The sequence below is a fragment of the Xyrauchen texanus genome, chromosome 2 (assembly GCF_025860055.1).
Source record: "Xyrauchen texanus isolate HMW12.3.18 chromosome 2, RBS_HiC_50CHRs, whole genome shotgun sequence".
NCBI classification, from domain to species: Eukaryota; Metazoa; Chordata; class Actinopteri; order Cypriniformes; family Catostomidae; genus Xyrauchen; species Xyrauchen texanus.
The window spans coordinates 60,200,886-60,226,847 of NC_068277.1; the positions used below are offsets into that span (position 1 = coordinate 60,200,886).

Genomic DNA, 25,962 nt, shown 5'->3' on the forward strand with positions numbered 1-25,962 from the left:
CAAGGGTTTGTGAATTTCAGTTTCAAAGTTTTATATATATATATATATACACTCACCTAAAAGATTTTTAGGAACACCTGTTCAATTTCTCATTAATGCAATTATCTAATCAACCAATCACATGGCAGTTGCTTCAATGCATTTAGGGGTGTGGTCCTGGTCAAGACAATCTCCTGAACTCCAAACTGAATGTCAGAATGGGAAAGAAAGGTGATTTAAGCAATTTTGAGCGTGGCATGGTTGTTGGTGCCAGACGGGCCGGTCTGAGTATTTCACAATCTGCTCAGTTACTGGGATTTTCACGCACAACCATTTCTAGGGTTTACAAAGAATGGTGTGAAAAGGGAAAAACATCCAGTATGCGGCAGTCCTGTGGGCGAAAATGCCTTGTTGATGCTAGAGGTCAGAGAAGAATGGGCCGACTGATTCAAGCTGATAGAAGAGCAACTTTGCCTGAAATAACCACTCGTTACAACCGAGGTATGCAGCAAAGCATTTGTGAAGCCACATCACGCACAACCTTGAGGTGGCTGGGCTACAACAGCAGAAGACCCCACCGGGTACCACTCATCTCCACTACAAATAGGAAAAAGAGGCTACAATTTGCAAGAGCTCACCAAAATTGGACAGTTGAAGACTGGAAAAATGTTGCCTGGTCTGATGAGTCTCGATTTCTGTTGAGATATTCAGATGGTAGAGTCAGAATTTGACAGAACGAGAACATGGATCCATCATGCCTTGTTACCACTGTGCAGGCTGGTGGTGGTGGTGTAATGGTGTGGGGGATGTTTTCTTGGCACATTTTAGGCCCCTTAGTGCCAATTGGGCATCGTTTAAATGCCACGGTCTACCTGAGCATTGTTTCTGACCATGTCCATCCCTTTATGGCCACCATGTACCCATCCTCTGATGGCTACTTCCAGCAGGATATTGTACCATGTCACAAAGCTCGAATCATTTCAAATTGGTTTCTTTAACATGACAATGAGTTCACTGTACTAAAATGGCCCCCACAGTCACCAGATCTCAACCCAATAGAGCATCTTTGGGATGTGGTGGAACGGGAGCTTCGTGCCCTGGATGTGCATCCCACAAATCTCCATCAATTGCAAGATGCTATCCAATCAATAATAAGTTATTTGCCCTTCTATTTTGTCTTTTTAATAATCTTTCCTAGAAAGCACACATATAATTCCCAGATGTCTGTTTTAGAACTTTTCATGCGGAAAGCATCACAATCGAATCAACACCTGCTAAACAAGATCATAATTACAAACATTCTAAATCATAAACATCTCAAAGACATCTGCTGAATGTCTTACTGACATCCCAGATATATTTATAGACATACATCTTATTGTTGTATGGCAGATGAGCAAACAACTTAAAAATATGTCTTCCAGATGTAAACACACATCAAATAGACATCTGTGTAATGTATGTGTGCTATCAGGGTTCATACTCTTCTATTCTCTTTATTTTCGCAGTTGTTTGATTCAGTGTTACGGCCCTGGCAAAGAAAGTTTCTGTAGGGTGCAGTAAGCTTTTGATTTGCTGTTCCAGAAATGGCTTTAAAGCGACACCGTTGTCTCTGAGCTGCATACTTTTGCACAGGAATGCAGTGTTGTGGTTGTAAAGAAAGAAAGAAAGAGAGAGAGAGAGAGAGAGACATAGAGAAAATACACTATTTAGAGTTGGCCATTAGGGTTGCCATGGTTGCACAATGGAAATGGAATTGTAATGCTTTAAGACTGGTGTGTCTGTGCATCTCTTTGCATGGATGTTGTGTGTGTGTGTGTGTGTGTGTGTGTGTGAGAGAGAGAATTGTATGAGAGGGAATTAAACTTCCTATGTGGTTGCTTTGCTTGGCACCATGACATAGGACCTTCTAAAAGCCAACCTCTGAGTGTAAACATGACCTTCAACACACACACACACACACACACACACACACACACACACACACACACACGTCAACTTTTTCTAAAATGATGTAATAGTTTGAACATATGAGTATGGTTACCTCATCAGTCAACCTAATCAATTTCATATCGGTAACAGCATTTATAATTCCTAAATAGTCCACAATATACTTTTTTACAAAAAGCATCTATATTTTCATAAAAATGTGTATATATAAATAAAATTGTAGTTATGTCTCTGTTTGGAGATTAAAATGAATTAAATGATTATGGAAATACTTTGATCATTTAAATATTTTCTCTTTTTAGCTAGAACATGATGGCAGCAAATGGAAGAAAAATACGATCTGTAAGAAACAAGTCTGGCAACAGTACAAACAGCTTCACATTAAGTAACATTACAGTAAAAAAAAAAGAAGTAATATTTAAAGTAATATATGAAGTAGATGATGTGTAATTAGTCATGTTTACATTTTGCATTCATGATGCTAATGCTAACATGCTAATTGTGGTCATAATATGCACTGGTTACCCTCTGTTATAGTATTTTATGATGAGTTTTGTTGAAAACATTTTTTTAAAGAAAGACTGCAAATATGCTTGTATCAGCTACACTAGAGTGAGTTCATGTTAACTCATGAGTGACTGATGAAATGAACTGGAAAAAAGTTTGAGTCGCATTACCTCACATTCACCACATGGACCAATAAGAATGCGTTTAACAGCCCGGTGTGTGTGAAAATCACAGAAATACTCAAACCAGCCCGTCTGGCACCAACAATCATCCATGCGATCATCTAATCAGCCAATCATGTGGCAGCAGTGCAGTGCATAAAATCATGCAGATGCAGGTCAGGAGCTTCAGTTAATGTTCACATAAAAAGAATGGGGACAAATGTGTTCTCAGTGATTTGGACCGTGGCATGATTGTTGGTGCCAGACGGGCTGGTTTGAGTATTTCTGTGATTTTCACACACACCAGTCTCTAGAATTTACTCAGAATGGCGCCAATAACAAAAAAACATCCAGTGAGGGGCAGTTCTCTGGACGGAAATGTCTTGTGGATGAGAGAGGTCAACAGAGAATGGCCAGACTGGTTTGAACTGACTACAATAACTCAGATAACCACTCTGTACAATTGTGATGAGAAGAATATTATCTCAATGTTATTCTGAGATGCAGGTTGGCGCTGTTTTGCCGGCTACACAATATTAGGCAGGTGGTTTTAATGTTGTGGCTGGTCGGTGTGTGTGTGTGTATATATATATATATATATATATATATATATATATAGTGCAGGCTTTAGTCACAAAACTCAGAAAACTAAACAGACATATTTCAAAACATAACAGAGGATCAAACCATACATTCATGTGATTCATTCAACAACTCACAAAGACAGAGAGAAAATTAGGGCAATATATATATATATATATATATACACACACAGACAAGGGAAATGCATGACAAAGATGACCAATGACAAGACTTCATTAATAACAAGATAACAAGACTACTAAACAAGAACCAATCACAAAACACCACAAAAAAGACAATAAACTAATGAGAACAAGCCATGGATATCACATGACAAGACAAGGAATACACACAACTTCAAATGAAGAGTCTTAAACTTAACCTAGCACTCTCTAGTGGTCACTAGGGCAAATTTTCCAAGTGTTACAAAATATTAGTTATTTGTGTGCAGAGCAAGTCATGGTTTAAATCGTATAAACTAAGTAAGTGTTAAGGGTCAGTGTTTAAACAAAGATTTTGTATGAACTATAAGATTAATGACTAACGTCTGTGAAGTTCATCCTGGATTAACTGCAGACGTTCACATAGATGCAGTTGTCTTTTGTTAGTTGGCTTTTGTTGGCAATTGATTGATAGTCTATGTATTCCATTTCAAGAGTGTAGTCCATCAATAGACAAAGGTGATGCAGGCAGAGATCAATGAGGTGCATCGCAGTTCAACCAGCAGGTCATTTCGGTGAGGCTCGGTGGGGTCCATCCTAAATCCAATGTTCAGGCAGTGGCATATGATGTATCCCATGTCTTGGTTGGAATTGGCATCAGTTCATCCTCTGAAGTCCATCGTAAAAGACTGAAGTGATGTCTGGCTAGCAGTGGCTGTAGTTTGTCATCATCACTCAGTGACATGTAGCAGGGGAGTCCGACACAACCAGGAATGGAGCTGGATCTGGCTGGCTCTGGTAACCTCAGGATATGAATCCCTATGTTGAGACAGGGAAACAAACAGAATAATATTAGCATAGATGCCATTCAATGTATTGCAGAGCTATAGATTATGAGAAATATTTCTGAGAAATTCAGCCAAGAGACTTTTATTTCAACAAAGCAACTCTGAACTTTTTATGACCCATTTTACATATTCAGTCATAAACTCATAGAAATACACTCATACACATTCTCTGGCAATATATACGCATGGTAATTCAAACATTACTCTTCATTTTGGCCTGTGGGTGCAGAATTATTTCCTTAAGCCTTTAGACCTTAAATTATAACCCTTCTAGTCAGAATAATGTGTTTGTTCTTGTTTATAGGCAAGAACCGAGGAATTCCTGCCAATCTCCATAAATCATTTTTCAAGTAGCCTACCTTCGACCCAACACAATTATTTGAATCGATTCGAGGGATATTTTAGTTTCATTTTTTTTTAGCCCACCTTGTCTATATCTAGAGGGAACGATTGTGGGCGGAAGTGTTTAAATACAAACCATTTAAAAACGCATTAGCCTTGATGAGTATTTAGACAGTTAGCGAATGTTTGAGCAACTCTTTTGGAACCTCATTATTCTGCAATGACATCACACAAGCTGTTGCCAAGGTTTTTGACGCTCTCTCACAGGGTTATAAATGAATGATATCATAATATGCTTCCATGGCAACTGTGGTCCAATGAGAATCTGATGTTTTAGGAATATGACACATATTGCGCACATGGGCTGTAAGACTCGCCGTAAATGGAAACCACAAATATCAATTTACTTTGACATTATGATGTGATACATTTATTCAGAGGTGTAGTGAAATTGTGAATATCAGTAAAAGCGCACAGTCACTCTCCTCTGCGGTCCTGTAAATCTCACTCCATAGGAAAATGGGCAAGAAATCAGCAAGCCATTAAACCGAGGGCACTAGAGGAAAATAAAACCAGGTGTAGCTGATACTAATGCATTCTGATGTCTACAGCACAACTGCAAGCACATACACACACATACAGTCTTTCAAAACCTGTGGCATGTTTGTAAAGCATTTTCTTTATATAACACTGCTTGTTAGTGCACTGGGATTTGAAATAAAAATAGTACCTTTTTGTACCTTAATGCATTGGTTAAATATCTGAAATATAACAATAGAGCACAACAGTTAGGTTCCACAAGTAAAATCTCGCTCATTTTCTCCATAGAGAAAAATATTTTTAGTTGGTTCGATATACCAACCGTGGACTATGCACTGATGAGACAAAACATTATGACAACCTGCCTAATATGCTGTTGCTCCTTCGTATGCTGCCAAAACAGTGCTGACCTACAAGACCCCTGAAGGTGTCCTGTGGTATCTGGTACCAAGACATTTGCAGCAGATCCTTCAAGTCCTGGAATGTGTGAGGTGGTTCTGCCGTGGATTGGACTTGTTGGTCAAGCATCCCACAAATGCTCAATCGGGTTGAGATTTGGGGAATTTGTAGGCCAGGGCAACACCTTGAACTTTTCAGGATGTTCCTCAAACCATTCCCAAACAATGTGTGCAGTGTGGCAGGATGCATTATCCTGATAAAAGAGGCCACTGCCATCAGGGAATACCATTGCCATGGAGGGGTGTACCTTGTCTGCAATGATGATTAGGTAGGTGGCAGGTGTCATTGATGTCCACATGAATGGCCGGACCCAGGGTTTCTTCCACTGCACCAAGGTTCAGTACTGAAACTCGCTTGCCTATTGTTGGTGCTTTCGATGGTGGACAGGGGTCATCATGGGCACTCTGATCGGTCTGTGGCTACTCAACCCCATAAGCAGCAGGGTGCAATGCACTTTGTGTTGTGACACATTCATCCTGTCACCATCATTAACATTTTCGGTGTCTTGTGCCACAGTAGACCTTTTGTCGGTTCTGACCAGACAAGATTGCCTTTGTTGCCACTCATCGATGAGCCTTGGATGCCTAACACCCAGATGCCGGTTCGTTGTTTGTCCCTCCTCAGACCACTATTGGTAGGTACTCACCACTGCTGACCGGTAGCACCCCACGTGCCTTACAGTTTCAGAGATCCTCTGACCCAGGCGTCTGGCCATAAGTTCGTCCCTTGTCAAAGTCGCTCAGGTCTTAACTTCTGTCAGTTTCTCCCCCATGTGTGGTCCGTGTAGAATAAAACAGCTTTATAAGTGACTGATATGACTGGAGTCTTCATTTTAATGTGAGTGCTCATGATATTATACATATATAGCAAAATTACAATTCATGTCTTTAGGAGATTTTAATTAGGTTTTTATTTTAATTCAGCATCATAACAGAATTTTGCCATAAATCACCACAAAATAACCAACAGATTGTTTTCATATGTGATATTGAAAATGCCTAAAATATTGACGTCGAAGTTTGAAGCTTCTTCTTTCGGCTGCTCCTGTTAGGGGTCGCAACAACAGTCCATCCATGATCAGAATATTTAATTTAGCACAGGTTTTGACACCGGATTCCCTTCCTGACGCAACCCTCAGACGTTCATTCTATTTCAAATAGAAATTTGAATCTATTGATGATGAACTATACTGAGCTTTAACCACACAAGTTTATATGTTTCACGTGTATCACCTTTTTTTATATATAAACTAATAATTATGAAGGTGACATTTCAAACATTGAACCATAAGATTACTATAAACTATTAATACTATTCCTGCACTTCACACACGTTCTGTTAACCCCTTAAATTCTGGCACATTTTGGGAAGCCACCTGCAATTTTAATATAGTTTTGTTGTTACTTTGTAAGCATGTAAGTCTGGTTCTCTATATCTTTTGAAAAGTCTTCATTCCACTAGATGGCAGCAAGCACTAGAATTTTTTATTTTTTTCACATTCCATCACAATACACAGATCTGAAATGTAGGTGGTGCGCTCTCGCATTTTAACCCTCACAGATGTGCTCGTCCATAGACATTCAGTCTAATTTTCAGTTCATGCACCACCCTCATTGTTTCATCGAATATCTCGGCCTCTGAGTGGACTAGTAGCTCAATCTAGGTGTCATTCCATAGCTGAGATCCTCCCCTATGCTATATTTGTATCATCAATAGTTGAAAACATATTTTTCTGATGATTTGTTTAATAATCTTTGCCGGCTGGATGGCATATTTTGTTCTGACATCTAAGATATAACATTGGATTATTGAGCTGAGCAAGCTCAAGTAGAATTGGCAAGAGCTGAAGTAAAGTTTTTTTGGCTACTTTGACGACTTTCAAAAATCATATTTTACTTCGATTAATTTGAAAATAATTTTGAACTGTGGTATTATGAAAACGAAATTAACTGTAAAGTCACATTCCACTTTTCGCGCTAATTTGCGATGCTAATGTTTTCAGGCCTTTGTTGTGTTATTTACAACATCAATTCAAAAGCGATTGTATTCTCTAATGATACCTCATATGCCCAACTTGTGTATGAGGGAACTTTTACGTCTATAGCGTGAACTTTTTTCATGAAATAGTGCCTCAGTTTGGATCCTATGGTGGGTCCATTTTTTTCCTTCTAAACTCTAAACACAATTTCAGCATTTTACACGATGTGCTCATGCAGAATGCACTAGCATTCAGAAACTATCATAATGTCTTGAGCACAATTAATGTATCACCGAATCTACACCATGTAAACACCAGTATACAGCACTATGTAACATTGTTCAAACACCAGTCAAAACATCTGGATTTATAACAAATGTGTTCAAAAGCGTTCATTGACTTTGGCACTGATTCTTGAGATAAGGGACAAAACATGTTTTTATTTTTAAATACTAAATTAATTTTACATGGATATATTTGTAGACAAAGGTCTCAGCTAATGAATGAAGGAAACAGGTTTTTATAAAAACGCTTTTTTTTTTTTCTGAAAATTGACATTTATTCACTTCATTACTTGCATTTTAATGTAATTTGTGTCAACTCCGTCAGACACACCAAAAAACATCTTATATTCTAATATCTAATATTACAATCTAATATTTTTCCATCTTAACAATGTGTTGTACACATTTACTACATGCATTTTGATTCCACATTGGTTGAAATGATGGTTCATTTGACTGTAAAATTGTAATTTTAAGCCATTTCAGTGCAAAAAAATTATGATTTAAGATATTTATCGAATAACGCCAAAAGGCGCAAAGATATTAAGATATGTTTTTTGCCATATCACCCATTCCTTACATGGTGTTTAATGTATCTGTGTAAATGATGTCTTTGTAAGTCATTTAAAGGCAAGATTTTAAATTAAATATATTATTGTTGTGAAGTATTCTTGTTGTTTTTATTTTGTGTTCTTATTTTTGTCTTCTAGGTTTCAAGAAATGTGTTTTAGCCATTTGTAAAAGCTGTTATATGTTTCTGGAATTACCTCATGTGTTGTGTGTACGGTAAAATTATAACTGAAAATGAAATGAATTATTAAAACTACACTCATGTGAGTTAAATGAATTTCTTGAAACTTCTACATCCTTAAATATAAATTTGTTTGATTTAACAACCCCACAATGGCAGGGATTTCCTTTGATAAATGAAATCAATTATGGAGCATTTCTCTAAACTATTAAATTCAAATGGCTTGGGTTTCATTGCAAGTTGACCCATATGGATGACGTTAATCAAAGCTAGCAGCCCGTTGTGTTTATTTTGGATCATGTAATTGTTCATAATCCTCCTAAGATTTTGTCTGTTAGCAGTTTTAGCTTAAAATTGAAGTAATGTCAGTGAAGCACAAACCTCCATGTTTAAGTCTAATTGCATTCTGCCCAATAATATCAATTTCACTGGCACTGGGAAAATTGCTTGAGCGTAATTGAATCTGATATGGGTTTATAAGAGCGCTTCATTCTGTGGCTGTTGCGCTCCAAATTTAAAGTGATCTTGTCAGGTACTGTATGTCTACTAAATGGGTCCCTGATGATTTGATGTGCCGAGTTGAATTCATTGCAGACGTCTGGCAGACTTGGACACTCTTAGCTGCTCTAACGCTCCGGGACCCACACTGAGCTTCAGCTTGTTGTGAGAACCGGTCGTGTGTCAGACTGCAGCTAACATCACAGTGACCTCGAGCACAGACTCGTCTCAAACTAGAGTGGAAGGCTTTGCAAACCAATAGCAATGTTTGAATGGAAAGTTAGCTTATTACATTCTAGCAGGAGGGCCGCGGTTCTGTTCTGATAAGGTTGGAGACAGCAGGGAAAAATACAATGCTATATGCAAATAATATTGCAATTAACCATATAATTGTGCACATTTAGAATAGCAAAATAAAAGGTTTTCATGCTCTAAAACCTTTAATAAAACTTTGTAAGATTACATTAAATAAAAGTTCACTTGAAACAAGTATAAATATGTTTTTTGCCTGTCTTGTGTGGTAAATTATTGGCTGCGGAGAGCATGAGGCCATTGTAATTTAAGAGGCATTTAGAAACCAACATTCTCAATCACAAGTACAAAGACTTGCTACTGTTAGAACAGAAATGGATATACTGTGTTAAGCATGGGAACATGCTGCTGCGGCACAATTAGAAAAAAAAAAGACAAGACATGCTACATTGAGCATGTGGAACATTTGTGTAGCTGATCTAGACAGGTGGTACTGGGGAGGAGGAGAGTTTGATCCGCTTAAATGCAAAACTGTGGAATTTAAGTGTTATACAAAGAGTATGCAAGTTAATTGGCTAACAGATTACATCTCAAAGGACCTATCGGTCATGTTTATTGCATAAATAAATATGGAACGAGTAACCAAATTTGTTCACTGATGTTTCCTTTCTTAAATTCAAGTGTTAGGTGGCAAGCTAAAATGGAATGCCTTTCTTTATTGCATCAATTTGAAATTCTGTTGGTTTGTTGATTGATTGGTTGGTATCGATGGGAATAAAAGTCGCCACTGATGTACTTCCTAGTTTTGTTTAAAAAAAGCACGGTCAAATTAAAGGTCAAATTGAGCAGATTGCATTGTAGAAGTACTCAGTGCTGTATGCGTTGTTGTATGCTGCACATGTTGGTAATGTAGGTCGTTAGGGTATTCGGTGCATTCAGAAGATTTGCACACTGTGCACATAATGCATATTTCGTAAGAGTAGTATGTTGGTATGCTGGTCCAGACATAACCGATGTTTTTAGACTGGGTGGCAAATCAAAAATCAGCCATGTCGTGACTGAGAGGTCATCACTTTCTAGATGGTTGCCTTTGTTTTTGCGTGTTAGGTGTTAGTGTAAGTCTCTTGTTGGGAAATGTTCTCAGATTTTCGGCATTGCCATTGGGAATTTATATCTTCTGTGTCTGTTGCCACTTCTCCATTAATTGGACTTGGTTTGACAAGCACATATGGTAATTTATGCAACCGTGACTTTGTGATTTAAATCCATGTGAATTAATAAGGCTTCATTCTGTGCATGTATTGTACCATGCATTTGCGATTTTAGCAATATTGGTATATGTGGTCGTCCAGCATTTGTATTGTTTTTTGGTGGTGGTGGTGGTGGTGGTTAAGGGTATCTCCAATCCATTTAGATGTCTGAGTAGCAACCAGCGAACGGCACCTGTGTCTGCTTGAAATGTTGGTCTAGGTTACGGTATCAATGTGAACAGAGAGTGAAGACGACGCATGGCTTGATCATATAGAGGCTGCCACACCTGCATTTGATTGAGAGTCTTATTTAAATGTAAAACATTTCTTTCTCCTGCATTACCATTCCATTCACTCTGTCCTTTTCTAAAGAAAGAGGAACATCTATAAAGAGAAGAGAGTGTTCGAACAGCAGACTCTCTCTTCAGTTACAAATTTAGTCATTTAATAATACATGGACATTGAAATTGCATTGTTTTGAAGTGAGGGGATGAATTGTAACTCGAGTAGGGTGAATCTCAAAATGAAACCCAAACCTTTTTCTATATATATATATATATATATATATATATATATATTTATATAGAACAGGGTTTCCATGGTCTTAAAATCTTAATTCGCCCTTCTACAAATTAAAACCTCAAAAAAGTCTTAAATCAGAGCAAGTCTTAAATTCATTCGGTCATGGGATTAAATGTTATGAGGGATTGTTTTCTCGTTGCTTTTAAGATGGGTGAACAAACGTCCCAGAGCTGTGTCCATCATTTCTATAAACAATGTAATTATGTCCCGGTTTCAGCTAGTAATCTTTTCTAATTACATTTAATATACTAATTTTCCTTCTCGCTATTGTCTTTGGTATCATTTGCAGAGAAGAGGGGCAATTTCGATCTGTTGCACATTGAGCGGTATGTGCTGTTTCATCTGACAGTAATCTGTCGTGGAGGAAGATCGCGGACACAATGAGTCTGATCAGAAGGTCAAATTTATTTCCACATTCTGGTGGTTGGGAGCAGAGGTATTCAAGCCTTAAGATTTTGTAAATGGAGTTAAAAAGTAATGGAGATCTAATTAAAGTTGCATTTTTAAACTTTGATGTGTTGCTGTAAATATGACTGCATGTGCTCCCCAGACAATTACATTTAGAGAACATATTGACATATTATACCATAAACAATTAATGAACATGCACCTGTGGAACGGTCTTTAAAACACTAACAGCTTACAGACGTTAGGCAATTAAGGTTACAGTTATAAAAACGTAGGATACTAAAGAGACATTTCTACTGACTCTGAAAAACGCCAAAAGAAAGATGCCCAGGGTCCCTGCTCATCTGCGTGAACATGCCTTAGTCATGCTGCATGGAGGCATGAGGACTGCAGATGTGGCCAGGGCAATAAATCACAATGTCCATAATTTGAGACGACTAAGTCAACGCTACAGGAAGACAGGAAGGACTGCGATCATCCTCGCAGTGGCAGACTACTTGTAACAACACCTGCATATGATCGGTACATCCCAGTATCACACCTACGGGACAGGTACAGGAAGGCAACAACAACTGCCCGAGTTACACCAGGAACACATAATCCCTCCATCAGTGCTCAGACTGTCCGCAATAAGCTGAGAGAGGCTGGACTGAGGGCTTGTAGGCCTGTTGTAAGGCAGGTCCTTACCAGACATCACCGGCAACAACAACGCCTATGGGCACAAACCCACATTCGCTGGACCAGACAGGACTGACAAAAAGTGCTCTTCACTGACGAGTCGCAGTTTTGTCTCACCAGGGGTGATGGACGGACTCGTGTGTATTGTCAAAGGAATGAGTGTTACACCGAGGCCTGTACTCTGGAGCGTGATTGATTTGGAGGTGGAGGGTCCGTCATGGTCTGGGGTGGTGTTTCACAGCATCATCGGACTGAGCTTGTTGTCATTGCAGGCAGTCTCAACGCTGTGCGTTATAGGGAAGACATCCTCCTCCCTGATGTGGTACCCTTCCTGCAGGCTCATCCTGGCATGACCCTCCAGCATGACAATGCCACCAGCCATACTGCTCATTCTGTGCGTGATGCAAGACAGGAATATCAGTGTTCTGCCATGTCCAGCGAAGAGCCCGGATCTCAATCTCATTGAGCATGTCGGGGACCTGATGGATCGAAGGGTGAGGGCTAGGGATATTCCCCCCCAAGAAGCAAGAACTGGCAAATATGATGCAGTCCATGAGGAGGAGATGCACTGCAGTACTTAATGCAGCTGGTGGCCACACCAGATACTGACTGTTACTTTTGATATTGATATTTTGATATTGATATTTTACATAATACTAGCTAAAGTTGTCTGAACATTCTCTGTTGGGTGGGTTCTGAAGTAATTTGAACTTGTTTTTAGGAGCAATATATAAACATCCTTATAGCAACTCATATTTATGTGATAAGCAAAACTGCATTAGATGTAATTATAGTAACAAGAATTTGACCTGAAATGTGCTTAATTGTCATAACAATAATACAAATGATAAAATGTTTTGCTGTTAGGCGGCTTTATTGTCTTTTGATATTGGAGTGAAAGTCGACCAGGGTATGTCTTTCTTTGAATTACCCACTAAAATCTCTTTTTAAAATATTCTAGCATTTTATATATGTACAAAGCAAACCAATAGGCCTCCAGTTTCATTATAGAGGGTGTAGCTTGTGCTCTCTTTGTCTGAACGTTTGTCTCTCTTTCAGGCACATACAGCACAAATAAATTACAAATGTATTTATTACTAATGACAAAAAACAACACAAAAATGTTTTATCATCCAGACTCTGTGCCTGGATCAGGGCCACATCTACAATAAATGACCTAACTAAACCGCATGATTTTAACACTGCAGATCTCTCAAAACTAAGAAGGGTGAATATCATTTCTGTCCCCAATGCTGAAAATAAATAAGCATTCTCTAAATGTTTGAATTCTTGGTGAAGCGATATCTGCTTTTAAAAACAAACGCATTGCACAAAGCATCGGGATGTTTTGCAAATTGTTGGTTGTGATGTTTTTTAGAATTACTATCATTTGAAGGGAATTGGTCTGGTAATTTGTTTTCATTTCATGTAACACTTTGTGCCTGTCTATTTGTGTGTGAGTGGAGGTGTTTGTTGTATATGCAACAGAGGCTTGCTTTATCATTTTGGAGCACATCACAGCAGGGGTCTAGCCTACCATAGACAGAGATGTATTACACACTAAAACACAAGATACTGTACATGCATAAACATCCACTCTGTCTACACGGCAGTTCCTTGGGAGTGGGTGGATGTGTCTCTGACTCAGGTGTGGAGATGATTGGCAAGTAGAATATCAACAATGGATGATTACTTTTAATGAATGAAGGCAGATCCAGGCAACATCCGCAGTTTTAAGAATAAATAAGGGTGTGCTGTATTTGTTAGGGATTAGTATTTAAGCTTTCTTGGTTTATTGGTTAAGGTGTGTGTTACTGTGGTAGGTCAGGGTTTAGGGCATAGCTATTTATATCCACTCCTGGAAGGCCACTTCATGCAGAGTTTAGCTCCAAACCTGAAAATGGGAATCAGTGTCTTCAGGATTACAATGTTGTTTAGGAATGGAATTCTTGTACAGGTTTAGTACTGGATTGTATGTTTAACTGTGTTAGATAAGGTTTAACCTTAACTATAGGTCCAACAATTTCCACAATTATTTACATTTGGTTTCTTCTCCTGAATTTATATGACTTCATGCTTTCGGCAGCCAAAAATTTACAGCTCAATGCACACCGTGGGTGGCAAACATATTTATCTTTGCTGAGGGTAAACCCATATTTATAAATGTTTTTCATGGTTGGCAATCACGGTTGTCCATATTAGAAACTACCTAACTTGGCTAGCTTCTACCAAGTGACAGGTGAATTTGTGCCGAAATAACATATAGTAGGCATTTTCTCATCACTTTTTAAATGTATACATATATATATATATATACATACATACATACATATATATATATAGCTTAATATGATAAATACTTCAATTGTTCTAGTCTACAGCATAGGTTTTTGGTTCAATGGATTCTGTTGTTTGGTTCCTTTTGTATTTTGAAGAAATTTTTTTGTAGCCCTCAAACCAGAGTCCCCTTTATTCTTTATTTCTATCTCTCATAAGAGCTTTGAAAATTCAAATGTTGGTGGTTCTGTAGCCAGCAGACATAATGAATTGTATATTTGTCTTGTAATGTGTCTGTTGAATCACTGTCCAAAATGGCAAGAGGCACACACTTTATATCAACACTCATATTTTTCATAAACAATATCAAATGTGGTGGAGCGGACAGGCATTGCCTGACACAAGGAAAACTAACTAGCCCTTATTTAAATGTCAGCCCACTCACAGACCTCTGATAGAAACACAAAAATGAATTATTAAAGCATGAAGCTTGATATTTTACCTATCAGCTATTTAGCGTGATGACTTGATGATAGACCTGATTGTTTGTGCGTGGCATGCGTGCGTGTGTAAATGATGCCGAAAACCAAACAGCAAACATCATTGGGAATATTTATCAGCCAGAGATATTTCTTACTGGCCATTAAACTGTATTAAATATAAAAATAAATAAAAATAGTAATTAGTAATAGTAAAAGCTCTTAATGGTAATTTAGCTTGCTTCTTGGGTTGAGGTTGTATTAAACATGTGCTTATTATCAGTAAAGACATGGGTTGGGGTTGGTATACAATTATCTAAAAAATACTTTTAAATTACCTTATTTTTAATTACTGAACATAATGCGAGCAACCATTGTCATTCAGTGCAGTTCAATGAAGAGAGGTGTTATATGCACACTCTTGGGCTTATTGAAGACCAGTCGTGCAGCCGCGTTCTGAAACAATAGCAGAGGTTTGACTGTCCTGCCAGAAGAGCATTGCAGTAGTCCAGTTTAGATATAACATGAGCTTGGGCAAGGAGTTGCGTAACATGCTCCGAGGGTTCTGATCTTTCTAATAGTTTCCTACACCTCAAATCTGCTCGATCAAGCTGTCCATGCAATGTGGTCTGTGAAGTTCTACTGAACATCAAACACAACCCAGAGACTTCTGGCTGTCCTGTATAGTGTAATTGTTGACGAGTCTATTTGAATAGCACCATTATGATGGCCTGCTGGAAAACAAGTATCTTTTCTGGGTTGAATTGGAGGTGGTGTTCTTTCATCCTCCATGAAATGTCTGCAGGCAGGCTGAGATCCATGCAGCTATCGTAGGATTGTTAGGCTAGAGTGAGAGGTAGAGTTGTGTTTCATCGGCATAGCAATGCTAGGAAAAGCCATGTGCCTTAATGAAAGATCCCAGTGATGTGGAGAGGAGGGGCCCAAGCACTGTACCCTTAGGTACACCGGTAGGTAGTTGGTGTGACTTTAGAATCAGAACTGTGACTTGGACACCACTCCCATCTAAGTCAACCTGAAGGACCTACCTGTGAGGTAAGAGCCAAACGAACGGAGCACGTCACCGAGGCGTCAGGTGTACATTGATGCATCCGTAGACAAGTCTGTAGACAAGTCCTCATAATAAATCTTCCTTGGTCAGATTGACGAATTCAAAAGGGATTGCTGTGAACTGTAGGCCAATGGTAGGCTTATGTTCAGTAATATGGAAATTAATATCTATAAGTTTTTCATAATTATCATTATATAACTTATGCTAGCTTCTACCAAATGACAAATGAATTTGTGCCAAAACATGGCAAAGACGTTGACGCCAACAGAATGAATGGAACACATTTCTTTGATCAGAACAGACGTGCAACCCATTTTTGTGTCGTGGCTCATGAGCTACCAGCTGGGAACCACTGATTTGCATCATGTGTTACATTGGAGTTCTTAATAACATTATAAACAAACTGACGAGATTTACCAACTAGCTTGTCAAAGCCCTTGAAAGTTTTCCCCCTCTTTGTGGTTGATTCATTGCACCCAGTGTTTGCACATAATGCAGAATGGGTTTCAAATTGATTCAGACCATTTTGTTAACCCATTATTTCTGATTCTAAACAGCAGACTCTCAACATGATTGTTGAAATATTGTCAGGTTTTTCCAAGTTATACAATAACACCCAATGTCAGACAAGAATTTACCAGTGAACTTAAACTGGGGCAGTGTAGAAACAGCGAAAAAATTAAAAAAGTCTAGCAGTGCTCCTGACCCTGGATGTATTTCCTCTTAGTTTTATCTTAATGTTTTCACTGGTGGCGATTCAATCAATAGACAAGGACATTAGTGGACAAAGCAGAAGCAGAAAACTTCTTTTCCCTCTCCAAATCTAGAATGATTTATTGATTCTGTCTTCAGAAACCCAGACAGACACTGGCTTGTGTGCCTTCAGCTGTAGAAAGCAGTTTGTTGGTTGAGGTAAAGAGTTGATGCTAGTTTGATAATTAGTCTGTTTGCAGACACATGACTAGGTATTGGACCGTTTGTGACTTTAATCAATAAAGCGATGCTCTTGCATTGATTCACGTCATTCTAATTTCAAGGCCAGTCCTCAGTGCACGTTTTGGTGCTGCTGATGTTTGTGTTATGACCGTATTCTCCAGAGCATTGGTTGGGAAAATATGCCATCAACGGCAGAGAAATGTGATTGTCCAAACAGAATTGAGTTTGGATTGCTGGATTTGGAGTGTAATCCTCATTGCGTTGGATAAATTTTAGGTTAATCTACAACAAATCCTTTCAGTCCCGTGGTGAAACCTGATTAGATTCTGAGCTCAACTTCACCTGACCCGGCCGTGCATATAAGTGGGTAATGTTTGTTTGCGTCCAGCAGAGCAGACGCATGTTCAATTGGCAAATTTTCGAACAGTGGATGAATTTTGGGCTATGCACAACACAGATAAATAACTTATCCTTGTTGAACTAAGGCTTGCGATGAGATTAAGGGAGAGTTTGTGTTGCATCTTATCAGGAAACACTTCCTTGTAACTTGCTGTTATTAAACTCCAACTGGCATGATAAAGGTTCCCTTGGCAGGCAGTGGTTCACTGTACTCACTGTATAACTCACTGAATCTTGACCATGTGGCTGCTTTGGTAATTATGGGATGGAGTGGATACTTTTTATACCAGTTTAATCTGAGATAAGTGATAAGAGATATCAGGAGAGTAAGGTGTCTAAAGGCCAACAGTAAGACTGTGTCTTAACTAGGCACAATGCCACATGTTTCCAGTAACTAGTAATTTGTCAGTCTGCAAGAGGGGATCAAGATCTGGCTAGTTACCATGGTCCAGTCAGCCCCTGTTAGTAGAAGGGAACTATACCATTAAAATCCTATTTTTCCATAGCCATTCACACACACACACACATACACACACACACACATACACACACACACACACACATATATATATATACATCTAACAGGTAAGAAGAAAATTTGAGTGGTAAAATTAATTTTACCACAATGTCACTCCAACTGCCCCAAGTTGAAAAAGGCCACCCACATGACAGTAGTATGTTCTGGTCCAGAGATATTGGTGTTGTTCCATGATTGCTAGGGTAATCACATCTGGTTGCTAGGCAGTTAACAGGGTGATACTTATCAAGGCTCCTTTCTATCCTGAGTGAAATATATCAACCCGGATGTATCTACGATTTTTCGTGCAGAGATATATGATTTGCTATTTGGTTGCTAGGGTAAGCCAATGTGGTTGCTAGGTAGTTGCCAGGGAGATACTAAGAAGGCTGCTTTGTGTATTGAGTCATACAAGCCAACAATGAATCTCTAAGACATTCTGATCCTGAGATACACATCTAAGCGAGTGATTCTTATTGCCTGCTTACTAACCTGACTCAAAGACGCTAATCCGCAAGCCTCTAAGACATTCTGTTCTGAAGATATCCAAGTCTTTATTTAGTGGATTTATTTACATAAATTATAACTTTATCGCAAAAAACGAATTACACTTCCTTAACAATGTTATCTAACAGAGATTAATTGAAAAATGTAATCATATATCTTATCTATATTGTGTGGAACTGAGATAATGACAATATTTTTTTTAAAACCCCAATAATGTCTCCGGTCAATTTGACCCGAACAGTACCAAAGGGTCCAAAAATTGAACACCACACAAGGGTTAAATGTAAGAATGTCAAATTCTGCTATAGAGTTTGCCCTAGAGACCTCGTTAGGTGGTTGGCCCCTAATAATGTAAAAATTTTTATACATTTATATTTAGGTAGTGATCTGTACATTTATATTATGTTGTATATTTAAAAATGTATGTCTATTTGTTAATGAGGGATTTGAGGACACTGTAATACATTTTGATTGTGAAAATAACACTTGCAAGCAGATATGATCGGACAAGCCCTGCAAATATTAAGCACAATACAAAGACCTTCAGTATAATAGAAATTCAACTACGTATTTCAAGAGCGAAGAGCGCGAGATCAAGCTGACAGAGTCTGCTGTCATCACTACTGGTATTGCCGTTGAGAAAGATATCTTTATGGATTTAAAATCCCGAGATGTTCTGCATGACTGTGTGATTGCTTAATGCATTAAACAGGATTGGAGGGCTGATTTTTACTTTAATTAATTTGATAAGTGCTTTTTGTATCGCTATAGCAACATCTGGAGTTTTCTAAGTGTAAATTAGGCTGCTGGATCATTCCGTGTCAGTTAAAGTATTATTAGATAGATGTTTCTGGGTATTATAGACCTCCCAGTTAGATGAATAGGATCATTTATGATATTTGAATGTCAGTTAAGGAGACGTATCCAACTCTTTATTTAATAATGTATTTCACGATACATGCATGCTCCAGTTCAAATGAGGCTGGCTTGACTATTCAGTGTCGTTCCAAGCTTTGGCTTTCATGCGTGGATGTTTTTAAATTGTCAATTGGTATTATTAGTTGTCTGCAAAGTAACGTGCGATGTCCATAGGTGGTTTCTTAATTGCACGAATCGCGATGAAGGCCGACTTAAAATGCACGGACCATTACTGGTTATATGTATGTATATATTTACGTATATGTCTACTGTGTATATTTAATTAATAGAACAAAAATTAGTTTATTAAATTATTCCACAAAATTTCAAAGTACATCATTTTAAATACAAAATCTGATTTAGCATTTTACATTAATAACATCTTTTTCTATAAATAAATACAATTCAGTTCAATGCAAGTTTTTGGGATTATTTTGTATTTTTTTGCCTGTTTTATTGTTTGAAAAATATTGAATAGACAAAGTGTGTGTATAATATATATGTGTGTGTGTGTGTGTGTGTGTGTGTGTGTGTGTGTGTGTGTGTGTGTGTGTGTGTGTGTGTAGATAGATAGCTTGATGGCGTCAGGAAATGTAACTAAGGGAAGCGGGGCAAGTAAAGCACACCTTTCAAGTCTGCGGCACAAACGTTGTACTGTAGTAACAGGTTATGCCCCAAAATGTAATTCTTGGTGTTGGGGATTTTTTTAAAAACTAAATATGAGCAATAGTAATTCTTGCCTTAACAAACACCTCTAACCTCTAATCTTGTTTGTTGCGTTTGGTTTTCAGGTGTAATAACCGGACGCAGTGCGCTGTAGTGGCTGGACCAGACGCCTTTCCCGACCCCTGTCCTGGAACATTCAAATACCTGGAAGTTCAATACGAATGCGTTCCATACAGTATGTATCCCTTTAACATGAACACAAACACACAGAGGGTGTATCCCATGCTGAGTGCTCTGTCCATGATTCAAGATGAATGTTTTGTTTTTTCACAGAATGTGTTGCCACTAAACCACACTACAAAATGATTCTTTTTTTCAGATTTAGGGGAAGGCCAGCACGAGAACTCGAGAACCTGTGATTTATCTCACAACTTATTTTTTCTACAGTTAAAACTCTCTCCTTCATTTGAACCTATCCGTTCCTATCTGCCATCTGTGTGTGTGTGTGTGTGTGTGTGTGTGAGAGAGAGAGAGAGAGGAGGTTTGTGCGATGACTTTGGCTGCGTGATAAACTATAAAAGTGCTTCACTTTGTCAAATGAGTAAATTGCCAGATAGCTAATGATAGCTTTTGGCTATGATAGATTTGCTCTTCTGTATCTTTAGTTATGCGACCTGAGCGTTGCATCTATCTGCCTGCAGGAATACCTGTGCAGGAGCTGCAGTGTTTACTGCAGCGGTCTTCTAGCTAGACATGGTGAATATAAGTGTTTATGAACTGATAATCTGCCGTTTTACTCGTGATTCGTGTGAAAGTGTACAAAAGTCAATGTTGTTGTAGCTCCTCTGTTGTTTAATTCACCATGGAAACGCTGTGATACATACAATGAGCCACGTAATAATCAATTTGCAGCACAAATTAAGATTTTTAGAAGAATATCTCAGCACTGTAGGTCCATACAATGCAAGTGAATGGTGGCCAGAACTTTGAAGCTTAAAAATCACATAAAGGCAGCATAAAAGTCATCCATACGACTCCTCCAGTGGTATAATCCAGGTCTTCAGAAGTGAAATAATATGTTCTCAAACCGGCCTCCTAAGCACTCCTCTCTCCTAAGGGTTTTTCTTTTCTTTTTCTTTTTTTGGCGATTAACATTCTTTGTGCATATCGCGGAGAGGGAGGACTATTTATAGTAAAAAAAAAAAAAAGAGACTTTTATGCTGTCTTTTTGTGCTTTTTGGAGCTTGAAATGTGTGGTCACCATTCGCTTGCATTGTATGGACCTACAGAGCTGAAATTTTCTTCTAAAAATCTTCATTTATTTTCTGCAGAAGAAAGTAAGTTAAATGCGTCTGGGATGGCAGGATGTTGTGTAAATGATGAGAGTATTTTCATTCTTGGGTGAGCTATTCCTTTAATGTTAAACCTTAACTGTAGCAGTGACTATATTCCAAATAATGCTCTCATATCTTATTGCTAGAAGACCAGCTATCAGCAGTAATGCATTGTTGTAGTTTTTTCTTAATGCTTTAGGCTGAAATACTTTTGTTCATTAGTTTATTTTGTAACCACATTGAAAATAAAATCTCCCCAGTTAATATTACAAATATGTAAGTGTCAATTAAGTTCCTGCAGTCTCACGTGTGTAATTTACATTGAATTATCCAGAGGATGTTTGCATTAGAGCAAGAGACGCTTCCCTGTGTAGGATAATGTTATCGGTGACAGCTGTAACTCATTGCATTTTATTGTTATTCGGTGGTTATATTGAATAAACGTGAAGAAGAGTTACAGTGAGGAAGAGTGAATTAATGACTTATTAAAGGAAACACAAAGAGGGGAGGGAGGAGCAGAGCTTATGAACTCCAGAGAGATGATTGGAATAGCGTAATTATGTTTTTTGTTTCTTTTTACGCAAAAACTACTGTTTTAATGTAATTTAATGCCTTTTCGTTCTTTTAGAATTGGTATAAAAGCCGTGGCGACATATTTCTGGGGTTTTAAATGTCTGTCATATCGCAGTTAGTGTTGTAATCGCAATATTATTCAAATGAAATGCAAGATTTTAATTTATTTTTTGGTCTAAATCGTGCAGCCCTTTTCACTGAATAATTGTTTTTACTACAAAACACTGTTATTTGAAATAGTACTTTTTGTTTTCTTATTGGTGATACAATATTCTGATCATTTGACCCAACACGAAAGTGTAATAATAACCAAAACATTTCAGCCGAAAATGGCATAAATTTCGGTTTTCGTCCAAAAGAGGAAAAAAAGGCCAATTACTTTAACCATTGCTTTAAAATCTGGTAACAGAAACTGTGACGTGAAGAAAAGCAGCCCGATGTCATGAAAATTACGTGACCATAGCAAAAAAAAAAATCATTAATTCATTGATTTCACATTTTGCTACAGTTTCCCAGTGAAATGTCCAGCGGGGGGCGCCAAAAGTGAGCAGAATGGTGTCGTGATCAGACAAGTTTTTTAAGCTGAAGGTTAGATGGAGGTTTTAAAGAGTAAATCGTACCTCCCTAACCTAATACATTAACATAAACCTTATCAATAGTGTGCTAAAAGAAAATGAGAGGTAAACATTACATACAGCCTTACCCTAAACCAACACCTAAACCTAACCGATGGTGTCCTAAAAGCAAATGCTACACGAAAAGTACATTTTCTGAAACAATCATGTCATTTCGTGTTGCTTCTATGACACTTTCAGCTCATGTGTTAGCCTAAGGCCCAGGTATACTTCCGTTCTGCCTCTTGCACATTTGTGTGCACACAGCTGTGAAAGTATACCTCACGTGGATGAGCACGAATGGACATTGTGAAAGCTTGTATGGCGTTACACAATTCTTGGCACACACAGACGCTGCAGATCCATGGAATAGCCGATACATACCCACCAACTACACTATCAGCACCAGCTCAAATTGAGACATCAGTCTGGGGGAGTGGAGAAAAATTATGGAAAGCAACAACAACCTACTTGACTCAAGGCACGAGACACGAGCCGCACTTTTGGCAGAGCAAAACCTTGCAACTTTTTTTGGAAACACCCCAAGGCTCCCTACCATGGCAAGAACAAGTTATAAGAAGAGGGCTGCTCAATGTTTGAAAGCATTATTATTATTATTATTATTATTATTAAAAACGAATAAAAACATGTTCTCAAGTGACAGGAAAATAAAGCAATATCATATGAGCAAGAGTGCTGTTGTTACGTATATCAGCACTGCTGTGATTCAGCCATAGATATAAGGCAGCAGGAATAAGTAAGAGGCCCAAAAATAGGAATCGTTACATTCCTTACTATTCCCATCCCTGCCTCTAACCCTAGGTACTAGATTTATGAAAACAATTCACATATTAAGAAGCATTCCCATCACAGGGTCTGGGTAGCTCAGCGAGTATTGATGCTGACTACCACCCCTAGAGTCACAAGTTCAAATCCAGACCGTGCTGAATTACTCCAGCCAGGTCTTCTAAGCAACCAAATTGGCCCGGATGCTAGGGAGGGTAGAGTCACATGGGGTAACCTCCTTGTAGTCACGATTAGTGGTTCTCCCTCTAAATGGGGCGCATGGTAATTTATGCCTGTTATTAATAGTGAGCCATGTGGAAAGATGCGTGAATTGACTGTCTCTGAAGCGAAGGCAACGGAGACATGTCCTCCACCACCCGGATTGAGGTGAGTAACTACATCACCACGAGGACCTACTAAATAGTGGGAATTGGGCATTCCAAATTGGGAGAAAAAGGGGACAGCACTTGTGGTGAAATTGGCACAAAATGTAATTGGAGTTGTTGTGATGATATTGATGATATTCTCTGAGCAAATGATGTATTCACATGGCTTGTTGAGGCAAAGTCACCTGAATGTTTCGATGCAAATCTAGATTCCCTTAAACAGTATATTTAATAGGAATATATTTGTTAAATGTGTTTCCATCGTGGATTATGCATTTCTTCTTATTGAATAACAATTTTATCAACCTCAACAGCGAGTATACGTTTTTATGCACATTTTTATGATTTTATTTGCATGTTGGTGTTTCTGTCCAGAATTTTGTATGCAATGTCCCACAATTTGCATAAAAGTTGGTGAATGGATACCCAGCTATTGTTGAGGAGAGACGTGCTATTACTTTTCTAAGCAATCAGACTTGTGCAATAACCCAGCAGTCTCCTAGCAACCACCCAGAACACCTTAGCCAGTGTATAGCCTAGGCCTGGCATCATGATAGTGAATTTATATTGAACGTTGTGGCACCTTTAAAACTAGGTTAGATTGGTTTGGATTGGTCAACTCAAAACCAATCCTGTAACCCTGACTTTGTTCAACTAGCTTCATTGTACAGCCCCAGATGAAGTCCAGATATTTAATTAGCCTTTAATTACTCAAAGCTCAAAGCTTGTTTCCAATAATGCAGTTTCAGCAAGAGAGAAGTATGGCTGGCCCTGCTTGTGTTGTTTCAGAGGTTTGCAGTGAAACAATCACTTTATGGATTTATGCAGTTTTTTTTAGTTTTTTTTGAAGGGCAATAGAATGAGAGCTGATTGTTTTGGCATGTTTTTTTGCACCTGAGTCCGACTGGTAATCAGTCCTCCATGCATAAGTTGGTACATCTTAGCGTGCCTTTTGCATGTAATTTTCTGTTGCCTCGCCAGATTCACCATCATTGCCTTTTTAGCTAACAACACCTGCGCTCAATCTGTGAGCGCACGCTCATTTACCTGTGGACATGTTACCAGGACGACCTGCTATTTTCACAACACCACCCTGTTGTCACAGCACCAAGGCCATTATTTATGTCCAATCGTAATATGGTGTCCGAGTCAGGGAACCAATGGGTTGGTCATAGATATCAGCCTCCCTTGACCGTTCTCTTGCATGCAGCTGCACGGTTTGCAGTCAGCCTGCGATTGTTAATCACCCTGATGCTTGTACACCAGCGAATTGGTTTTGGCAGTATCAGGTGTTTATCATTCGCAGGTGATTTCAGGGATCGAGTTGGAGGAGAATCCGATTAAAACCAGAGCCAAGAGATTGCCATGTGTTTGGACCTGTTTACCCAGCTCCCCTGACCCACCAAGCTTTGCCAAGGGGTTCTGAGAAGATTTGGAGAGATCAGGGCCTCCAAATAAGTGTCAGATAGTATTTTGCCCCAGAAACACAGGATATAATGTGGGCAGTGCTGAAGACCAATGTTGGGATGGAAAACAGATTGTGCCCACAAGCAGATCTTGGAAATAAGCGAAACCTTCATTCCAAACAACTTGGCCCGTCTTGAAGCTTTTTGATCCAAGTGTCCACAGAGGATGTAGAATATATCAGATTACGGATATAAAAGATGAAAATGAAAGCCTTGTTGATTTATTCATTTGGGTAGTTGTTTAGGTCAGTAATTAAGTGAGCCAGGCCCTAATGAGCCAAATGTGGAGAACCATGAGTCAGGTGGACCGATTTAACTGTAAGTGCTATGTACCAAGAAACTTTCCCTTGTGGATAAATTGTACTTGTTTAACATTAATTATTTTCATGGTTGTTTTTATTACACCATATATTTGGGTCACGGGACAATACCCATGTTCCTGGCTTAAGTAACGTATGTCCAAGAATGTATTCATACAGCTCACCTGCACACCTAAAGAACTTACTTTATTAACTGTTGAGAAGTACGTTCTTCATCAAATGCAGTACGTGAATCCGAACGCAACTTTTGGACCACCCACAGTCCATTTGCTGACAATCTGATACATATTGCACACAAGCTGGAAAGCACTTACTCAATCTGAAAAGCTGTGATCTGATTGGCTGACTTTACACAGCTTCTGGAAATTAGTATGCAAAGTTTTATTTGTAATCAGTCCGATACAGCTGCGCGAATTACAGCCAGTCAACGATTGTTAATTACCCTGATTCAAATTGATCTTGGCGATATCTGCAAGCCATCAGGTGTTCATTATGCGCATGTTAT

General features: G+C 38.6%; 1 protein-coding gene across 12 annotated transcripts in view; it reads left to right on the plus strand.

The window, feature by feature from the left end:
• The window catches only part of LOC127656331 (adhesion G protein-coupled receptor L3-like), a 338,006-nt gene that overhangs the window by 157,273 nt on the left and 154,771 nt on the right, over positions 1-25,962 (plus strand). For all 12 annotated transcript variants that reach the window (XM_052144613.1, XM_052144656.1, XM_052144639.1 and 9 more), the window contains exon 4: positions 20,104-20,213. In XM_052144613.1, the coding sequence (XP_052000573.1) occupies positions 20,104-20,213 (110 nt within the window). The remainder of the gene's footprint in view (positions 1-20,103; positions 20,214-25,962) is intronic.